This window comes from Bactrocera dorsalis, chromosome 2, assembly GCF_023373825.1.
Source record: "Bactrocera dorsalis isolate Fly_Bdor chromosome 2, ASM2337382v1, whole genome shotgun sequence".
Taxonomy (NCBI): Eukaryota; Metazoa; Arthropoda; class Insecta; order Diptera; family Tephritidae; genus Bactrocera; species Bactrocera dorsalis.
In genome coordinates this window covers 19,225,282-19,245,496 of record NC_064304.1, presented here as the reverse complement: position 1 = coordinate 19,245,496, position 20,215 = coordinate 19,225,282, and the positions used below count along the sequence as shown (strand labels likewise).

Here is a 20,215-nt window from a genome sequence, read left to right as displayed (position 1 = left end):
AATGGAACACCATTTACATACACCACATAAGTAGAAGTCAGAAAGCAATGATAAACCATGGTAGTTAAGGAGTTCAAAATTGCGCTTGATTACACAAAATTTCCTCCTGTTTTTGGTTGATGCCAAGAGGGAATATTTTAGGCATCATGTGTAGCAACTTACCACGTTTTTGGCTAATAAATATTTCTCTCAATATTATTCTGCCACTACAATTTGTTATTAACCACTTTTAAATTTTTAATATTTATTCTTGCATATAATAAGTGCAGCTTTTAAGATTATGTTGGCACGTTTCAAAATATGAAAGCTTAAAATTTTTCAACCTTTTCAACAACCCCAACACTGGCACTTGGCAGCAAACTGGGTATACAAGTATTTCCATAATTTTCTTGAGACTCTCAACATATATAAATTTGTGGACACTCTTGCTTGAATGGTTTTTTAAATTGGCAACCTCGCTTGCACCTGAGAATTGCACCGCAGGAAAACGGCATTAGAGCATGAAAGGGGGGCATACATGCAAAAATACACAAATTTTCATGCACACAAACTGAAAATCTCTAAATGTGGCGCACCTAGCTAGATATATATATATATATATACGTATGTACCTATAGGAACGTGTAAACTTTAGTTATATAAAGTATGTACATGTGTATGTAGTAACTTGCAGTCTCAAACAAAAGCTACCACTTGAGCCAACTTTTGCAGTTGCAGAAGCTTTCAAAATGTTCTAGTTGTTGTAGGTGACCCGAAAACCGCCTAGCAGCTGTTAGGTCTTGCAAGCCATACAATTTACGATTCAAAGGTGGAAAACATACGAAAACAGCACGTATTCTTGCGCGTTTACACAAACAGTCATATTTGAATTTACGCGTATAAGCGAGCAAAATATTGCATGCGGAATGCACTTCAAGTGAAGCCTTTGCTTGAACAAAAAATTAGATAAAATAAATTTCCGGTGGAACATGAGTGCCATATGCAGTTTGAAAATGAAATTGGCTGCGAGAAAGCACTATATTGATTTGTGTATGTATGTATGTATGTGTTAGTTCGTGAATGCATGAACATTGCCTGTAGGAAATATCGAATCAAGTGTAAAAAGATCGGTCTTTGTATCTTTGCGGTTGTCAGTGGAAGAATAGTGCCAAGCCGTGAAGAAAATCTTCCAAATCGGCGACTAATTTATGTTTTTTTTTTGCTTTTATGAAATACAATTTGATTCTGGTCATTAAATATTTCCGAATTTCCTACACGCGAATGATTTTGTACTGTGTCTTACATTTGGTATGCAGAAACGTCGCCGGTTTGATGGTTTAGTGATTTCTCGACGATTTTCACCACATTTCTGCATTTTCTTTGATAACGATTGCGTAGTTTGCATAAAAATAAGTATAAATACACGTGTTCCCAAAACAAATAGGATTTCATAAGATCAACGGAATTTGGATTCGAATGGAATGCATCATTTTGCTTTCGATTGTTGAGGAAGCGGTAGATACAAGTGCATGTACGTACGATCTTATCAAATTTGACTCGGACTGCAAATGGAAGAAAATGAACAACGAGTTTCATTCAGCTACGGAGTCGTTTAAAGTGTTGCAGAAGCGTTTGGAAAATATATTTTATGCCGAACACAAGTATTTTATTGGCACTTCGTGAAGATTGTGAAGTTATCGATCGAGGCTTGTATCTCTTAGTAAACGACATCGAGTACTACCTGGTATTTCCAACGGAGTGGAGGTTTTCCTCTTCCTTTGCTTTCTCCGGCAGCTACTGCGTCGAATACTTTCAAAGCTGGAATATCTTATTCCATTCGGATAACATGATAACATGGCCTAGCCAGTGAAGTCGCTATCTCTTAATTCGCTCAACTATGTCAATATTGTCGTATATCTCGTACAGCTCATCGTTCCATCGAATGCGGTATTCACCGTGGCCAACGCGCAAAGGACTATAAATCTCCCGCAGAACCTTTTTCTTGAAAATTCGTAACGTCGACTCATCAGATGTTGCCATCGTTCATACCTCTGCATCATATTTGGTTTTTGTTCGTGGAGAGAGAATTTTGTTTCTCAATTGTCTACTCAAGCCGAAGTATGTAGCACCTGCTGGCAAGGGCTACCCTACGTTGGTTTTGACGTTGTTTCTGGTGTTAATACATATATTTACGACTTCAAAGTTATGACTGTCAGCAGTGTCGTGGGGCCCTAATCAAGAAAGCGACGATTGTTTAATACCAAATTCAGACATCGCAGCATAAAGGCAGCTCCTTTTCGTACTGTCGCAGCTTTGAAATTGATAAAGATTCCAATATTTGGCGCATGGTGAATATCTAAACAGTTGTTGATTTTCCAGGCCTAAAGCCACACTGATACGGGCCAATCAGTTAATGTGCCGCAATCACTTTCCTCGCCCATGACACTCGGAGATGACAGAGCAGTAGCAAATAATAAATTGCAAGTAAACAAAAACAAATTAACTTATGTTTGTATATATTATATATGTACATATGGTATGTGGGCAACATGCGTATTTCTGCAAAAACCGTTGGCTTTGTAGTATTTCATAAAGATTAAAATCACATTAGAGAAATAAAATAACTCTGAAATATTGGAACATATGTAACATATTATATATATAGACTTTAATATTTACGCAGTTTCACTGCCACATATAGTATACATATCGGTATTCTGCGTGAGACGATTGTCTCATGTCTCTAATAGTGACTATAGTAATTTAGTGATTCTGTTAGTCAGGAGTCTCATTTTGGTATTCTGGCAAATAGAGTATACTACTTATCAATAATGACAAATGCTGAGTATAACTATAAAATAAATATTTGTGTAAAGATACAAAGGTTACCTTGGGTTAGAAAGTGATGAAGGTCAAACAAGCAATGACCATTAGAAATAACAGTTCGATTGTCCTCTCATCCCTCTACTCTCTTCATATGTTTTCAAGTACGAGGTGTGTTCAAAAAGTATCGCGAATTTCGAATTTTTTATGTTGGTACTCATGTCTCTAATTTATGCCGACAAGCTCAGCCATTTTGAATGTTCATTTAATTGTTGACAGCTGCTTTGCTTGCACGTATTTTGGATCGTCTTCGATTTTTACATATCAAAAAAATTGCACCACGATAACGCCCCTGCTCACACATCGTTGCTTGTGCGCGACTTTTTGGCCAAAAACAACACACTAATGATGCCGCACCCACCTTATTCCCCAGATCTGGCCCCCTGTGACTTTTTCTTGTTCCCTAAACTGAAGAGGCCCATGAAAAGACGACGTTACGCTTCTCTTGACGAGATAAAGACGGCATCGAAGGGGGAGTCGAAGAAGATAAAAAAATGATTTTTTGAAGTGCTTCGAAGATTGGAAAAACCGTTGGTACAAGTGTATAATATCTCATGGGGATTACTTTGAAGGGGACAAAATAGATATTTATGAATAAATAAATAATTTTTGAAAAAACACAAAATTCGCGATACTTTTTGAACACACCTCGTATGTGTTCACTGAGTTCAGACCTTTTCATGGCATTGTCATCAAGTTAGCCCAAAGCTAACAATTTTCCATGAACTTCTCTCTACGAATGATGCAATTGAACAGCACGAAGGTCAATATTATTTGTATTTCATATAATTTTAATTACTTCCAATAATAATAGCAGTGTGGGTCACAGAAAGGTCATTAATTTGTTTTACTCGATTCAATTACGTTGAATAAATAAAGATTGGTCCGTTTTGAGGTTCTCTACTTTTTTAAAAGAGAAAACATAGACACTTTTAATTAAATGGGGAATGTTTATTATCATTGGGTAAAACATGCTTTGGGGTTTAGTTTTTGATAATTTCCATTTTCAAATGTGTACGGCTACGTCTCAAATGGTCTATTAGTTGAATCCAATTTGCAAAAACTCGTTCGAGCAATTCGACTGGTAACTGTTTTGCCTCAAGGCCTGGAGCGAAGCGGGATTGCCCGCATAAACTTTAGACTTTATATACGAGTATTCCCACAGGAAAAAGTCTAATGGTGTGCTATCACGTGATCTTGGTGGATAATCGACGGGACCAAAACGTGATTGATGCGATATGTGAGGACAAAAAGTCCTCGAGACCACGAGTTTTATTTTCATTTATGAATGAGTCCGGACTAATTACCAAAAAGATTGAAAGAAAGAGAATTGAAATAAGAAAATAATAATATAGGAATATTTATTGACAACATTTTTTAGTATACTGTTTGACTTCTGAACAGAAAATTGCAGTTTTGTTATTTTCCGTTTTTACATATATTTTGTGATTATTAAATTAGAAAAAATAAAAATAATAAATTATAATAAAATAAAAAAAAAATATTCGGAAAACTTTGCCCCAGCTTAATTTTTTCATTCCTACTCGTAAACCCAAAAAGTGGATGACTGGAAAAATATTGCACTCAAATGGCGTCCAGAACACTATCGAATCGATATCAAAGTGGTGGAGGACTGTTACAACATAACATCCATCCACTGTAAAGTATTCTAGATGGAGCTTAGGACAAAGTCTCATATAATATATGTATGTATGTATGTATCTTTATTTATTTTTTCATGCAATAGGAAGGTTATTTCAGTGTATATAACGGGTGATTTTTTTGAGGTTAGGATTTTCATGCATTAGTATTTGACAGATCATCTTGGGTGTCAAAGAGAAAGATGCTCAGTATGCTTTGACATTTCATCATGAATAGACTTACTAACGAGCAACGCTTGCAAATCATTGAATTTTATTACCAAAATCAGTGTTCGGTTCGAAATGTGTTTCGCGACAAATTTTGTTCAGCGATGAGGCTCATTTCTGGTTGAATGGCTACGTAAATAAGCAAAATTGCCGCATTTGGGGTGAAGAGCAACCAGAAGCCGTTCAAGAACTGCCCATACATCCCGAAAAATGCACTGTTTGGTGTGGTTTGTACGCTGGTGGAATCATTGGACCGTATTTTTTCAAAGATGCTGTTGGACGCAACGTTACGGTGAATGGCGATCGCTATCGTTCGATGCTAACAAACTTTTTGTTGCCAAAAATGGAAGAACTGAACTTGGTTGACATGTGGTTTCAACAAGATGGCGCTACATGCCACACAGCTCGCGATTCTATGGCCATTTTGAGGGAAAACTTCGGACAACAATTCATCTCAAGAAATGGACCCGTAAGTTGGCCACCAAGATCATGCGATTTAACGCCTTTAGACTATTTTTTGTGGGGCTACGTCAAGTCTAAAGTCTACAGAAATAAGCCAGCAACTATTCCAGCTTTGGAAGACAACATTTCCGAAGAAATTCGGGCTATTCCGGCCGAAATGCTCGAAAAAGTTGCCCAAAATTGGACTTTCCGAATGGACCACCTAAGACGCAGCCGCGGTCAACATTTAAATGAAATTATCTTCAAAAAGTAAATGTCATGAACCAATCTAACGTTTCAAATAAAGAACCGATGAGATTTTGCAAATTTTATGCGTTTTTTTTAAAAAAAGTTATCAAGCTCTTAAAAAATCACCCTTTATAATATAGTTTTTAAACTATTTAATATACGTACAAGTATAGGCGTATAATATTAACTTTTATTGATATTCAATAATATAATATAAATAATTGGAGTGTTAATAAATGTGCTTAAATTCGAAAACTTAACCTTGTGCTTACAAACTGTTTAACGTGCTTTTTGCTGGAGTTGCGAAGATTCTTATAAAGTATGATTATTGTGCAGTAATTTTCAATAAATGGTTTTCACTGGTTTTCACTATGCCATAATGGTCAAGCGTTTCCAAAATAAAGTGAAGATTAGTTAGTCACTCTAAGATTCATCTGAGGAGGACTCTGACTCACTTTGAGATTCATCTGAGGAAGACACTGAATCACTCTGAGATTCATCTGAGGAAGACCCTGAATCACTCTGAGATTCATCTGAGGTGGACTGGTTCTGTATGTCATCAAGAGGTCGACGTAAGAGGCGGAAGTTAACTTCACTGAAATCCAAGGTGCCTCTGGCGATTTGCTGCAAATTAGCAAAACGTTAGCAGTAAAACCTAATTCGAACTGAGGCATACTTTAAACAATCAATGACTTACCTGAAAACGATTCGACGTCATCCATAATTCCTCAATGCCGGCTTTGTTTTTGTGCACCTTCATGCCGCTTACAAACTCAATCAGTTGTGGATCTGCTGGTATATCTAACTCATTTTCAGGTGTGTATGGCTTTTTCGGACTCCAACGAGTCAACTTGATTGGATTGAATGTAACAAAGTAGAGATTGTTTTGACTGTCCATCGCCTGAGCGGCACATGAGCTGCTACGTTCTCCCACCCGACGAAAAGCAAGCGGCACGGCTTCCACATCCTCCTCAAATATGGTACGGTTGTTTATGACGCTCAACGGCACTGCATACTCGTATATAGTGGACAATGGATGGAAGTAGAGCTGTTCTCCATCACTGGCCAAACCAAACAAACCATCCATTAGAAAGAATTTCTCATCGGCAATTGATAATAAGCCATAATCGGGATCGGGATACATAAATCTATTCTCGATACGCCAAGCTGTATCTAATTCCGAGTTATAGACAACCAGACCATGATACAGGACATCAGCCTTCAATGATTTATTAATATAAAAACAAAAACGAGAAAATTATTAAGTATCAGAGTTAGTAGAACTAACTATGTGAGTAGAAAGTTTGAGGAGTAGTCATCTTACATACCATGTATACTTGGACTTTGCTACAGTTACCGGTTGGCGGAGGATCGTTCACAATAGCTATTGGTGTAATAAACCGTGAAGCGACATCTATGTATATGCTTGGATCGAAAACGTAACGATGGGACAAGGTATCAGTGTTCAAATCGATGACGAGTAGCTGAGGCGGACAATGTTGAATCTCGTCGATAACTCCTGTATCGACTAGGATCATTTGATTACACTCCGTTATCTACGAGGTGGTAAAAAGTAATGAAAATATTAAACACACCACTTAAGCATCAAGCTAAGCGGGAACCTACCGCAACACGATATACTGAAGTAATCTTATCACAATTACTGCCATTTGAATTGTGCCAACTGTAGTCGGGATATGGCAGCAGTACTGGTCCATTATCCTCAGTTTTGTTAGTCACCACCGCTAAAGTGTACGGAATGCCTCCGGTGAATCGGGGTGTTGTCGTAAAGACACGTGTTCCCTTTTCCGCTGAAGAATATGTTGAAAATTGTTGTGATTTTGTCATTGCTTTTTAAGTGGACACAATACTTACAGTGGTAATCAACCGCCACATCGATGGGTGTTGCGTTTTCAGGTACTAAGTTATCATTGTCTATTGCGTCTTGCCGATCTTCCTCCGTAGCGAAGCCATAGACCATTTGTTTCCACTCATAGACAGTCTCCAAGTCGCGGAGTTCAACACTGAGTATGGTGTGCGGCGTTAGAGCCAATATCAGAGTAACGAAGAATGCTCTCCACATAATGCAGGTTTCGTTTGTAGAACTGTTACAATGAGGGTCAGAACGCCTTTAGGTTGGTGTACTATTTTGTTGGTGAACTGAAAGAAGACTTCAAGTAGAAAACCCTAAATAATCCCAACTATTGTAATAACTACTTATTTTCTTCAACAACTACTTATTTAGTCACTTTCAAATTATAGTTATTTTGGACTTTTTTGACTTTTCCGACGCAAATATTCGCAAAATAATTTTATTTGGACCAGTCAAAATAATTTTGAGCATTATTGCTGAACTGACAGTTTCTGGGCGGTTACAAAGTCTAGCTCGTTTTAGCCTCCAGCAACGATTTTTTGTAGAAACTTTGAACTTGTCCGCTGGGTAATTTTTTTAGAACCTCAATTTCAACACGTATTTAAAACCTGTATATTTATAGGCATGCTCGAAGATTTTCGTTTATATTTTCAAATGCAAACTTACCTCAAAAAATCTTTAAAGATGTGAACTCAAAGGTAAGACTTTTGGCAGAATAATGTTCACTGTTTCGACAGCGCTTCTTTGGGAATTACCTTCGACGATTTTAAAAATTAAATAAAATTATTTAGAGTCAAAAGTATTAAGATTTTGCTGCTATTTTTTGTTAGTATATTGTATACTTTTGAAAGAATTGTTGTCATCAGCTCACGCTGCCCTGAATGTAAACTGATGTCTAGTGGAAATCAGCACACTTTTATATATGGTAATTGTTCCACAGTGAAATTTACGCATTATATTTTAAAATATGTCATCAATTGTTTGAAGAAAATCATTTACTAATAAATGCCAGGTGATATAGTTTTAACGAGTAACAGGAAATTGAAATTTTAATAGGAAATCAGAATTAAATGTAATGTTGTTACATATTGCCATTGGAGATAACTGGATCGTATGTAGCATAACTATTTATTTATTTATTTTGTGTTGAAATATTTTGAAAAATCCTAAGGTTGCGGCGCAAATATATGCAAATATTCACTAATTGGAAATTTTTGCGTACGTGCGTTTACATTTCTGCTGTGAATAAGTCTGTCACTGAGGCGCCATAAAAATATATATGTAAGCTAAATGCGTCTTTCTCTCTAATATTGCGTTTTTCGTCAACGACTGTTGATCGCAACGTAGCCGACGAGTGCTACTAACTACTAAATTTGCTAATTATTTTTCCAGTAAATTTCAATTTTCAATGAATGTTTTGGATAACTGGGGCATACAATAATTTTCACAAAAGTAAATAAAAGATGAGTTTAAAAATTCGGAAGTACTTTAAAGTATCAAAAAAGTCGACAAAATAATTTTGGATGACCGTAAAGTGAAGTTGTTCGAGATAGCAGGCACTCTAAAGATATCAACTAAATGTCTGCATCATATCATTCACCAACAACGATTTGACGGTTCGGAGCGGTGTTTGGAGTTGCTTAAATGTAGTAAATCGGAGTTTTTGCGTCGATATGTGACAATGGATGAGACATTGCACCGTAATTTCACTCTGAAGTCCAATCGACAGTCAACGGATTGGACTGCAAAGGATGACCCCTTTTCAAAGCGTAAAAAACGCAACAGCCGGCTGGCAAGGCTATAGCATCTGTATTTGGGATGCGCTTGGAGCGCCTATTACATAGCGTTATTGAACTATTTCAAGCCAATAGCGAAGAAAAATGGCCGCATTAGAAGAAAAGTACTGTTTTGCCAAGACAAAGTACCGTGTTACAAGTCAGTGAAAACGATGCCAAAAATCTATAAATGCAGCCTCGAATTGTTTCTGCATGCACCTTACCTTTATTCTCCGGAGCAGAGCTAACCCTAGTGACTATTTCCTGTTTTCAGACCCCAAAAGATGCTCGCTGGAAAGAAATTTCGTTAACTGAAGAGTTGATTAAATTTAACTCACATGACAAATGGGAAAAAATTAACAAAGAAATTTCTTGAGTTTCTTGAGTTTTCATGGCTGGTTTTGGAAAATTTATTTTTTAACAAACACAAGTATTTCAGTGGTGGAACATTCCGTGATTCTCGTGAAGTCATCGAAAACTTACGGCATGCGAATTAATAACGCTTGCATCGAAAAAGTTAAAAAAAAAACACAAAGCTTTAAAATCATCATGCTGGCATAAAAGAGAAAGCAGAGGGTGTCACCATTTTTTATGGACCGACTGGTCACATTTGGCTAATGTGTAGCGCGTCAAGACTAGACTCGTGCCAAAAGACCTTTGGTAAACGATATCGTGTGGAGGTCGTAAAATAGATGCCTGACGACGTTTGCTTGAGAATCACACATTTTTCAAGCACATCATTACTGACGACGGGTCATGACTTTATGAATATGATATCGAAACTTCCAACAATCTAGCGAATGGAGGTTTAAAAAATGAACCGAAGTCGAAACAAACAAAATTAGCTAGAGCTAGAGGCTAGCCAATTTGATCACATATAACTGTAAAATATCTTCTGAAGTTCAACAATATATTTGTTTACATAAATATTATAAATATGTACCGAATATGAGACGTTTTATTCTTATTATTTTCTCGCTATTTGTTTGTTTACTAATGCCGCCTCGTTGAGTAGCGATTTGATAATTTTTGCGCATTTCAATAAATTTTCTCGCCATTATCTGCATTTCCTGCTTCACCAAATTTGTAAGTCAGTCATTCTCATATATATTGGATAGCCGAACAAGTCTTTTCGTATCACATTGTGCCATAACATATAGTGTTGGAAAAGCTTTAAGCTTCATTTAACCAAAAGAAAAAATTAATAAATTCGGAGAAGTTGAAGCTGTTCAAAAATGGGCGAAAATAATAAAGAAATTCGCTATATTTTGAAATTTTTCCATAAAAAAGGGAAGAATGCTACGCAAGCCACCAATGAAATTTGTGAAGTGTACGGAGACGATACTGTATCAGTTCGTGCAGAACAACAATGGTTTGCTCGCTTCTGTTCTGGAAATTGGAAATTTCGATGTGAAAGATGCACCTCGCTCTGGTCGACCTATCGTTGAAAAAGTCTATGGAATTGTGAAGAAGATTGACCAGGACCATCACATACATATATAGCCATGACATCCTTAAGGTACTTAACATTAATCATCAAACGGTTTGGTACCATTTAAAAAAGGTTGGCTACAATAGCTCGATGTTTGAGAACCCCATGAATTGTCAGTGAAAAATTTAATGGACCGGATTAATATCTGCTATTCTTTGCTGGAACGAAAGAAAATGGAATCATTTCTAAAACGAATAGTAATAGGAGACGAAAAGTGGATTATATACGAAAATAGTGTGAGAATATCATGGTCCAAGCGTGGTGAAGCTCAACAAATGGTCGTAAAGCTAGGGTTGATGCCTCGAAAGGTTATGCTGAGTGTTTTGTGGGGTTGGAAATAAATCAGCCACTATGAGCTGCTCCAGCCTGGTCGAACGATTGATTCTACATTTTACTGTCAACAACTCTTGACATTGAAGCAAGAAATCGAAAACAATGATCAGAACTGATCAGCAGAAATGGCTTCGTCTTTCATCAGGACCCACACATAAGTTTGATGACTCCGCAAAAACTGGTAGAGCTTGACTGGGAAGCTTAAATGTATTCACCTTATAGCCGTGACCTTTCACCATCGAACTAGAATTTATTTCGGTCAATACTGAATTCGCTTAGTGGACTAAAGATGGCTTCAAAAGAAGCCTGTGAAAATTACTTGTCGCAGTCTTTCGCCGAGAAACCAGAAAAGTTGTACACTGATGGAATAATATATCTAGCGGAAAAATTACAAAAAGTGAACGACCAAAATGGTACATATTTGGTTCATTAAACCACCAAACGACTTTTTCGGCTACCCAATATACATATGTATACGAGTATAACCATATATGTACATATATGCGTCGCTTAGTTTTAAGTGTAAGTTTGTCATACCTCGTAAGTGTACAATTCGTCGAACAGACCATCTGATAACATAACCAAGGAGGACAGGAAAAAATATCTTGAACATAACCACTGAACTAATGACCGCAAACACTTTTTTCGCCGATGGCACTCGGAGATGACAATGCAAAAGCAATAAATAATATTCTTTTATTTATGTATACAAGAAGATATATGTACATAGCTCGGGAGAAAAAAATAAAAAAGACAAAATAATTTATGTTTGTATACTTATATCTACATCATGTGGATTCTAGCAAAAATCGATGGCATTTATTATATACTTTATGAGCATTAAACTGACATTAGAGGAATCAATTAGTCGAAATTCGCGAACGAGTCATCGGAAGTCAGACTCAAGAGATGGATCATCTGAGACTTCGTCGTGTCCAATATTTGAAAGAGATAATCTTCAGAAAATAAACGCAAATCGAATGAGAATAAGCATTCCTCATAAAAATTGAAGTTCGTTGTTTTTTTTCTTTAAAAAAGTATGGAACCTCTAGATGAATCACCCCATATTCGCATACAACAGCAAATTTCTTTCATTGTTAAACCAAACATTTTTCATACTATTTAATCTATGTACATATGTGCGTATAATATTAACTTTTATTGATATTCAATAATATAATACAAATAATTGGAGTGCTAATAAATGTGCTTGAATTCGAAAATTCTACTTTGTGCTTACAAAATGTCTATCGTGCTTTCTGCTAAATTGTTCTAAGGTGCATGTATAATAATACATATGATTATTGTGCAGTAATTTTCAATAAAAGGTTTCCACAATGCCATAATTGAGCAAGCGGTTGCAAAAAGTGAAGATCAGTTAGTCACTGTGAGATTCATCTGAGGAGGATCCTGACTCACTTTGAGATTCATCTGAGCTGGACCCTGACTCACTAGAAGATTCATCTGAGGAGGACCCAGACTCGCTATGAGATTTATTTGAGGAGGATCCTGACTCCCTATGAGAATTATTTGAGGAAGACACCTTCTGTATGTCATCAAGAGGTCGACGCAAAAGGCGGAAGTTGACTTCATTGAAATCTAAAGTGTCTCTGGAGATTTTCTGAGGATTACCAAAAAATTAGCGGTAAAACTTAGTGCTAACTGTGGAACTGAATTTTAAACAAGCAGTGGCTTACCTGAAAACGATTCGACGTCATCCATAATTCCTCAATGCCGGCTTTGTTTTTGTGCACCTTCATGCCGCTTACAAACTCAATCAGTTGTGGATCTGCTGGTATATCTAACTCATTTTTAGGTGTGTACGGCTTTTTCGGACTCCAACGAGTCAACTTGATTGGATTGAATGTAACAAAGTAGAGATTGTTTTGACTGTCCATCGCCTGAGCGGCACATGGGCTGCTACGTTCTCCCACCCGACGAAAAGCAAGCGGCACGGCTTCCACATCCTCCTCAAATATGGTACGGTTGTTTATGACGCTCAACGGCACTGCATACTCGTATATAGTGGACAATGGATGGAAGTAGAGCTGTTCTCCATCACTGGCCAAACCAAATATGCCATCCATTAGAAAGAATTTCTCATCGGCAATTGAGAATAAGCCATAGTCGGGATCGGGATACATAAATCTATTCTCGATACGCCAAGCTGCATCCAATTCCGAGTCATAAATAACCAGACCATGAAAATTGACATCGGCCTGCAATGATTTATTAGTACACGAAAAAAGGCGAGAAAAATGATAAGCATACGAGTTAATAAAGAGTCAATAGCAACTAACTACGTGAGTAGCAAGTTTAAGGAGTAGACATATTACGTACCACGTATACTTTTACTTTGCTACAGCTACCTTTTGGCGGAGGATCGTTCACAATAGCTATTGGTGTAATGAATAGTGAAGCGACATCTATGTATATGCTTGGATCGAAAACATAGCGATGAGACAAGGTATCGGTGTTCAAATCGAAGACGAGTAGCTGTGGCGGACAATGTTGAACGTCGTCGATAACGCCCGTATCGACTAGGATCATTTGATTACACTCCGTTATCTACAAGGTGGTAAACAAGAAGTGAGAATATTAAATACACCCACATAAGCAACATGCTAAATGGCAGCCTACCGCCACTCGATATACTGAAGTAATTTTTTCACAATTACTGCCATTTGAATTGTGCCAACTGTAGTCGGGATACGGCAGCAGTACTGGTCCATTCTCCTCAGTTTTGTCAGTCACCAGCGCCAAAGTGTACGGAATGCCTGTAGTGAATCTGGGAGTTGTCGTAAAGACACGTTTTCCCTTTTTTGCTAAAGAGTGTGTGGAAAATTGTTGTGATTTTGTTATTATTATTTAAGTGGACACATTACTTACAGTGGTAATCAACCGCCACATCGATGGGTGTTGCGTTTTCGGGTACTAAGTTGTCATTGTCTATTGCGTCTTGACGATCTTCCTCCGTAGCGAAGCCATAGACCACTTGCTTCCACTCATAAAGAACCTCCACTTTGCGTGTTTTAGCGCTAAGTATGGCGTGCGGCGTTAGAGCCAATATCAAAGTAACGAAGAATGCTCTCCACATAATGCTGGTTTGGTTTGTGAATTTTTGAAAAGTTAATGAATTGCTTTTATAGCGGTGGTCTACAATTTTGTGGATGGACTGAAAGAAGAATTCAAATAGAACTATGAGAACCCGAAATAATCCCAACTAATGTAAAAACTATTTTCCATAGTTTTGAGACATTCTTCCGAATCGACAGCTCTTGATCGGGTAAATACAAGAGTTCGTTTCAGCCCCGATTATAACATATAAACGGAATCAAGTGTTTATATGGAACACATTTTCATTTGACGAGCTATTTTTGCTTAGACTACTGCCTATAGCAACAATGCAATCTCCGAAGAAATTGTTCAGATCGAGTCACTGCATATAGCTGTCATACAAATCGAGCAATCGAAGCTTGTGTATTTTTTAAAAGTATAATAGTTTCGTTGAAACCGAAGTTAATGTTTGTTCCTGCTTTATTTGCAAACTTACCCCAAACGAACTTTATAGATCCGAAGTCTATAGCGAGACTATTGACACAATAGTTTTCGCTGTTTCGAAAGCTTTAAGAGTGTGTTTGTGAATTGTCTTATGGAAATTTTAAATTTAACTAAAAATATTTAATTTTAGAAGTATTAAGATTCTGTTCTAACATTTTTTTTGCTTTTTTTTACAAGGATATTCTATATTTTTTAGAGAATTGTTGTCAACTGCTTATGTCTTCCTAGAAGTTGACTGATGTTTTGTGGGAATTCGCACACCTTTATATATGGTTCTTTTTTCACAGTGAAATTTATTCATATTCATTTCCAGTTTAAGTGAAGGCACGTTTTTCTCTTAAATATGCTTGAAGAAAATCACTTGGTAATAAATGTCAGGTGATAACGGTTTAACGAGTAACAGAAAATTTCAATTTAAACAGAAAATCAAAATTAATTGTAACTTTGCTTTATAACCATAGGAGTTAATTGGATTACATGAAGGGTGATCCATTTCGAGATTCCCAACTTTTTTAAAGAAAAAACACAGAAACTTCAAATTTAATGGGGAATGTTTATTATCATTCGAAAGCACTTTCTTTGGCATTAATTTTTTGAAGATTATCTCTTTCAAATGTTCGCTGCGGCTACGTCTCAGATGGTTCACCCGTTGAGTTCAATTTGCGATAACGTCTTCGAGCATTTCGTCTAGTAACTGGCGAGTGACATGCGTGATATTTTGCTTCAAGACCCAAACGGAAGCGGGATTGTCCGCATAGACCTTAGACCTTACATATCCAAACAGGAAAACGTCTAACAATGTGATGTCACACGATATTGCTGGCCAACCGACCGACTCAAAACGTGAAATTATCAGCTCACCGAAGTGTTCTCTCAATAAATCCATTGATTGATGCGATGTGTATGAAGTGGTGCCATCTTATTGAAACCAAATGGCGCCGGGGGTAGGATCACATAAAGCGAAGCGATGTCAGTTGGGAAGGTCGAGCGGTTTCAGTTCTTGCACAAGCTTGATTTCGTACGCTTTCCATTTGAGATCTCGATGTTAAATGTGCCACTTCGTTCCATACGTCATACCGACTTGCTGCGAAGGGCACCGAATCGACTCTCCACGGTCTTCGTGTACACTCTCAGCTACGGTTGCTATATTAACTTCCCTGCTTGCTGGAAGTGATCTATTCGGTGGAATATTATCTAATAATGAACACCGATGGGCGAGAGTGTTGCGAATAGAATGCAATAGGCCGATTATGTTGGCTATAATTTGAGCGAAGCGCGCGAAGCACATTCTTTACAGAAGGTGGATTTTCATACTTAAGTTGTATGATTTGTAAACGTTGTTCAGACGTAAGTCTTTTCATTATGAAATGCCACGCGCGATCTGTCAAAAAAGGCTATAGAAAAAAGTGCCTTTACTTGGATCACCCGTTAAATGTAAGAATATAGGCGCTTTAACGTATTTCGTGCTTTTCGCCGCTGTCATGGCTTTTGAACAGAAATATGGTCCCCGTCGTCTATCTGAGCAGTTGTGTGTGGAAGTGAAGACATTTGGACTGCAATCATACATAATCAATCCCAGGCATTAAGCAGAGACATAACCAGCGACAGTTAAACATGATACGCAAAACCTGTGATCCGTCAGTGAATGTGTATGACAAATGATGCCAATGAATTGCGTGCCATTAATAAATCTGCTTGTGACGATGATTACAATTCCTTTTTTGCTTTTACTTTTCAAGTAATTTAATAGAGTTTTTGCATTTCATACATTTTCGTCCAATAGCATCTGCGCCAAAATTTGCAAAAGTGGCAAATGTAGTTGAGGCAACAAAAACAGTAACGCAAATTTAAGATACCTGGAGTGTAAAATCGGCCGGATAAACAAGAAAAGGGACTGAAAATCGGTACCAAGCAGCCTCTGCTTAGCCAACTTGCCGTGACGGTGACATTTTGCGGAGTCCTTCAGTCGCAGCAGCGTTAAAAACTTTTTAAACACTGGCAAGAGTTACCTGTAAATAAAAATTAGCTTACTTATTAATTAAATTACAATCCGATGTGAAAAAGAAAAGATTTTAGTGTAATATTTTATATTCTTCTGAACAATCGATTCACTCTTAGTCATTGAACCTTACCGTTACTGCATCTACTTGAATTGAAATTTGATTTTTAAAATTCTTAGGTATAAAGAAGTATGAAATATATAATACCTTATCTTGCGACAATCAAGTTCAGTGAATCAGATTTATTGAACAACCAGCATCAAGCTACTTCGACATTAACTCGGCTGGGTTTCCTGGCCACAGCGTCGAATCGTCGGAATTTGTAAAGCCGATAAGATCACAAGGAAAGGCGTCCATATTCAAATTGCATAAAGTTGGGAACGATCAAGGGTTACCTTGTCTTCGTGTATTGGGGCGCTGGACCTATGAACTTCGCGCGAGCTCATTAAGTGTTGCTCAGCAACCTGCTGTTGTAGGGTTGCGTAAGCCTTCTAGCGTAGAGTGGAACTTAAAAGCTCTACTAAACTGTTAGCTCTTATCGAGGCTCACATTATCGCAATAATAGGGGTCCTATCTAAATACTGTCCTATTGGCACTCAAAGAATGAGGCTAAAGGTTTTGAAGGATGTAACTTGTTCAAATTGCAAGAAGAGGTGTAAACATCTAAACACTTTCCACCCACTATCCGTCTTTCACCAGATTGGGGTTGCAGCATTGACTGGAATTGATATTAGCGCCTCAATAAACTTGTGGCGGGCTCAAGGTACGAGTATTTTGTCGTTATTCGAATGTCTTTTTGATGTCTGTTCGCCTGTCTTTATATACGCGAACCAGTCCTTTCGTCTTTTGAGATACCGATCTGAAATTTTTCACACGTTCTTTCTCTTCAAGAAACTACTAATTTCTTGGAATCGACAATATCGGATCATTATAGCATATAGATGTTAAACTGCACGATAAAAATCAAGTTTTTGCATGCATAACTTAGTAAATTTCCTTAAAGTACCTAAGCACAAAGTTATATATTACAAATACAATAAAAAACAGATTATCTGGCGCTTTTGCATATTCCGGAATTTATTAATATAAAAATTACTTAGTCACCTCCCAATTATGGCACCAATAGCAACCCAATTGTATGAATTTCGTACTATGAAACATAAGTCTTTGCATATCATTTGTTCATTTAATGTTCCTAAAACTGGCTTGCAAGAAGAAAGCTCCTGCTTGTTGCTCTCAATTTAATCAATTTCCTTAATTATGAATATTAGTAATACGTTTATAACATAGACTCATACTGACTTATAGTATACTTTAATCACCGTGTTTGCTTGGCTTGAAGCTAATGACCCGCGAGGAGACACGGCAAATTAATGCAGCAGCGAGGCATAAATTGGATTCAGTTAATTGAAGCATATTTTCTATAATTTACATATGTACTTATGTTTACAGTAGTTGGGCACAAAAATAGATACATTTGAGTAATGAAATTTTGTTATTGAAATACGAGGTATAACAATTAAGTAATGAGACTGATTCCATAAAAACCGTATATTTGAAAATTATTCTACAACTCTGCCATCCCCTTCAAAGTAGTCCCCTTGGGCAGCTATACAGCGATTCCAGCGCGTTTTCCATGCTTCGTAACATTTCTGCAACACTTTGACTGGGATGTCCGCGAGTACCCTCGTCACGGCCGCCTGGATGTCCGTAATCGACTCCAAATGGGTTCCTTTGACCACCGATTTTGTTTTAGGTAACAAAAAAAGTCACAGGGTGACATGTCGGGCGAATAAAGCGGCTGTTGCAACACGGTGATCCCTTTAGCGGCCAAATACTGGGACACGCTGAGGGCGGTGTGGCACGGCGCGTTGTCGTGATGTGGATCCAGTTACGAGCGATGTCTGGGCGCATCCTGTTGACTCGTTTTCGCAATATTTCGAGTACTTGGCAATAGTAAACTTGATTCACAGTTTTCCCTGGTTGAACGAATTCTTTGTGGACGATTCCACGGCTATCAAAAAAGGCAATAATCATCGTTTTCACCTTCGACTTGCTCATGTGAGCTTTTTTTGGGCGGGGGCGCACGGAGACAACCATTGTGAGGTTTGGGCACGACTAAGAGCACTATCACCATACACTCTTACAATTTTAGCGTTTCCAAAGTTGTTTCGCCCAATCTGGCGCAAAATTTTATCGCGACGTGTTGCACTTGATTTCGTTTTTCCATTTTCGTGACGAGCACTACAAAGACACGTCTACTTAACTTGACACAGCAGGCGAACTAAATAAGCTAAAGTGATGGTACATATATCAATGGAGAGGGGAGGGATGCTGGGAAAAGAGAAAGGGAATTTCAAGGTCACAGTTTAACCACAAGTGTGGCAATAACATCAGTCTCGTCACTTAATTGTCAAACCTCGTACTTGTATTATTAGATGGTATATTAAGTTCGCTACGAAGTCGAAGTCGAAAACCCTATATATATATATATATTGTATCCGCCTGACTAAGCCGAGTTACTCTGGTAGTAACGTTAGAATGCACTCTGAAATTTAGTAGAGCTAAGGCTTTTAGAACTATCTTTACACTGATAAATGACAATGACGTCGAATCAGAAGAAAGGCTTTCTCTTTGTTTGCCTGCATCGTTACGCTGAACCTTTGGACAACTTGTACTGAGGTCTACCAGCGTTAAATTGATGATTGCATATGCCATTCGTGTTGTCATTCTTGTATTTTCCATTCCGCCATCGAACCTACAACAAATTTTCAGTACAATCACCATAACCATTTGCGGTAGTGGCTGCTTATATTGTTGTTGCTGTTGCTACTGAACTATTAGATATTTTTTCTATGTTTTGTTGTTAGTGTTGTGTTGGCTTCTTCTATTTTTTGGGTTGACTGAAATTGAGGAAAAATATTTAGGAAATTATTTTTGGCTAACAGTAAATTGACTACGGGCAGTTTTGACCTTTTTCCGTTGCGGTCAATGACACGTGTGCATGCAATCTTTGAAGGGTATTTTAGCTTCCTTGCATCCGAAATCAACGTTTTTTTGTCTTTAACTAAATTTTCTTGCGCCGATTGTGTTTATTTTTTCCTTTTAGCGTCCATCATGCATGAAAATTACGTAACACCAGTAATAACCGTACAAATGCCACGTTTTGTTATCGAAATTTGAAGGAAGGAAGGAAGGAGGACATTGGCACGAAGCGATAAAAGTAAACGGGGTAGAAAACCAACATTTTCATGCGAAACACACAACCCAAACCGACTAAAAATTGAAAATCAGCCCCACAGTTGAACATAAAGTCACTGTGATACCAAAGCTCACAGGCAAGAATCAAAGTCGAATGCTGCTGAAAAATTCAATCTAAGCAGCGTAACGTTTGCTACAACGTAAAAAAATAACAGTAAAATATAAAACTGCATTCTATTATAACTGCGTCTTGTCTAGACTTCAGCGCAGTTATTTTTTGCTTTACATTGCAGTTGCTTGCAAACTACTGCGAGGCTTTTCTATTTTAAGGGGAGTAAATCATTTAATGAAATGACTGAAATACTTGCAACATATTCTCCTTTATGACGACCCATAAATCATAATAAAATACTGACAGTAGGTTGCAAATTTTTCAAACATTTAAGTGCGTTACTAACGTAGAATAAGTCATAGACGCAGGTCCAGTGAGTGCTCCAGTTTAAATTTTTATTTAAGCTAGTTAGAAATGGAGCTTATGTGTCAAAAGTTTGCCCTAAATA

General features: G+C 37.4%; 1 protein-coding gene across 8 annotated transcripts; it reads right to left on the bottom strand.

Annotated features, from left to right (window-relative positions):
- Positions 1–5,556: 5,556 nt before the first annotated feature.
- Positions 5,557–14,686, bottom strand: LOC105229927 (protein yellow). 8 transcript variants are annotated; one of them, XM_049447864.1, is made up of 7 exons: positions 8,136–8,153; positions 7,960–8,048; positions 7,296–7,580; positions 7,047–7,231; positions 6,749–6,976; positions 6,118–6,639; positions 5,557–6,044 (listed from the first exon to the last, which is right to left on the bottom strand). In XM_049447864.1, the coding sequence occupies exons 3-7, from the start codon at positions 7,501–7,503 to the stop codon at positions 5,844–5,846; spliced, it is 1,344 nt and encodes a 447-aa protein (XP_049303821.1). In that variant the 5' UTR covers positions 7,504–7,580; positions 7,960–8,048; positions 8,136–8,153; the 3' UTR covers positions 5,557–5,843. The 8 variants fall into 8 exon arrangements, with proteins under 8 accessions (XP_049303821.1, XP_049303820.1, XP_049303819.1 ...); XM_049447863.1 differs by having other exon boundaries at positions 7,296–7,607; positions 7,960–8,182; XM_049447862.1 differs by having other exon boundaries at positions 7,296–7,591; positions 7,960–8,182.
- Between the last annotated feature and the right edge of the window lie 5,529 nt (positions 14,687–20,215).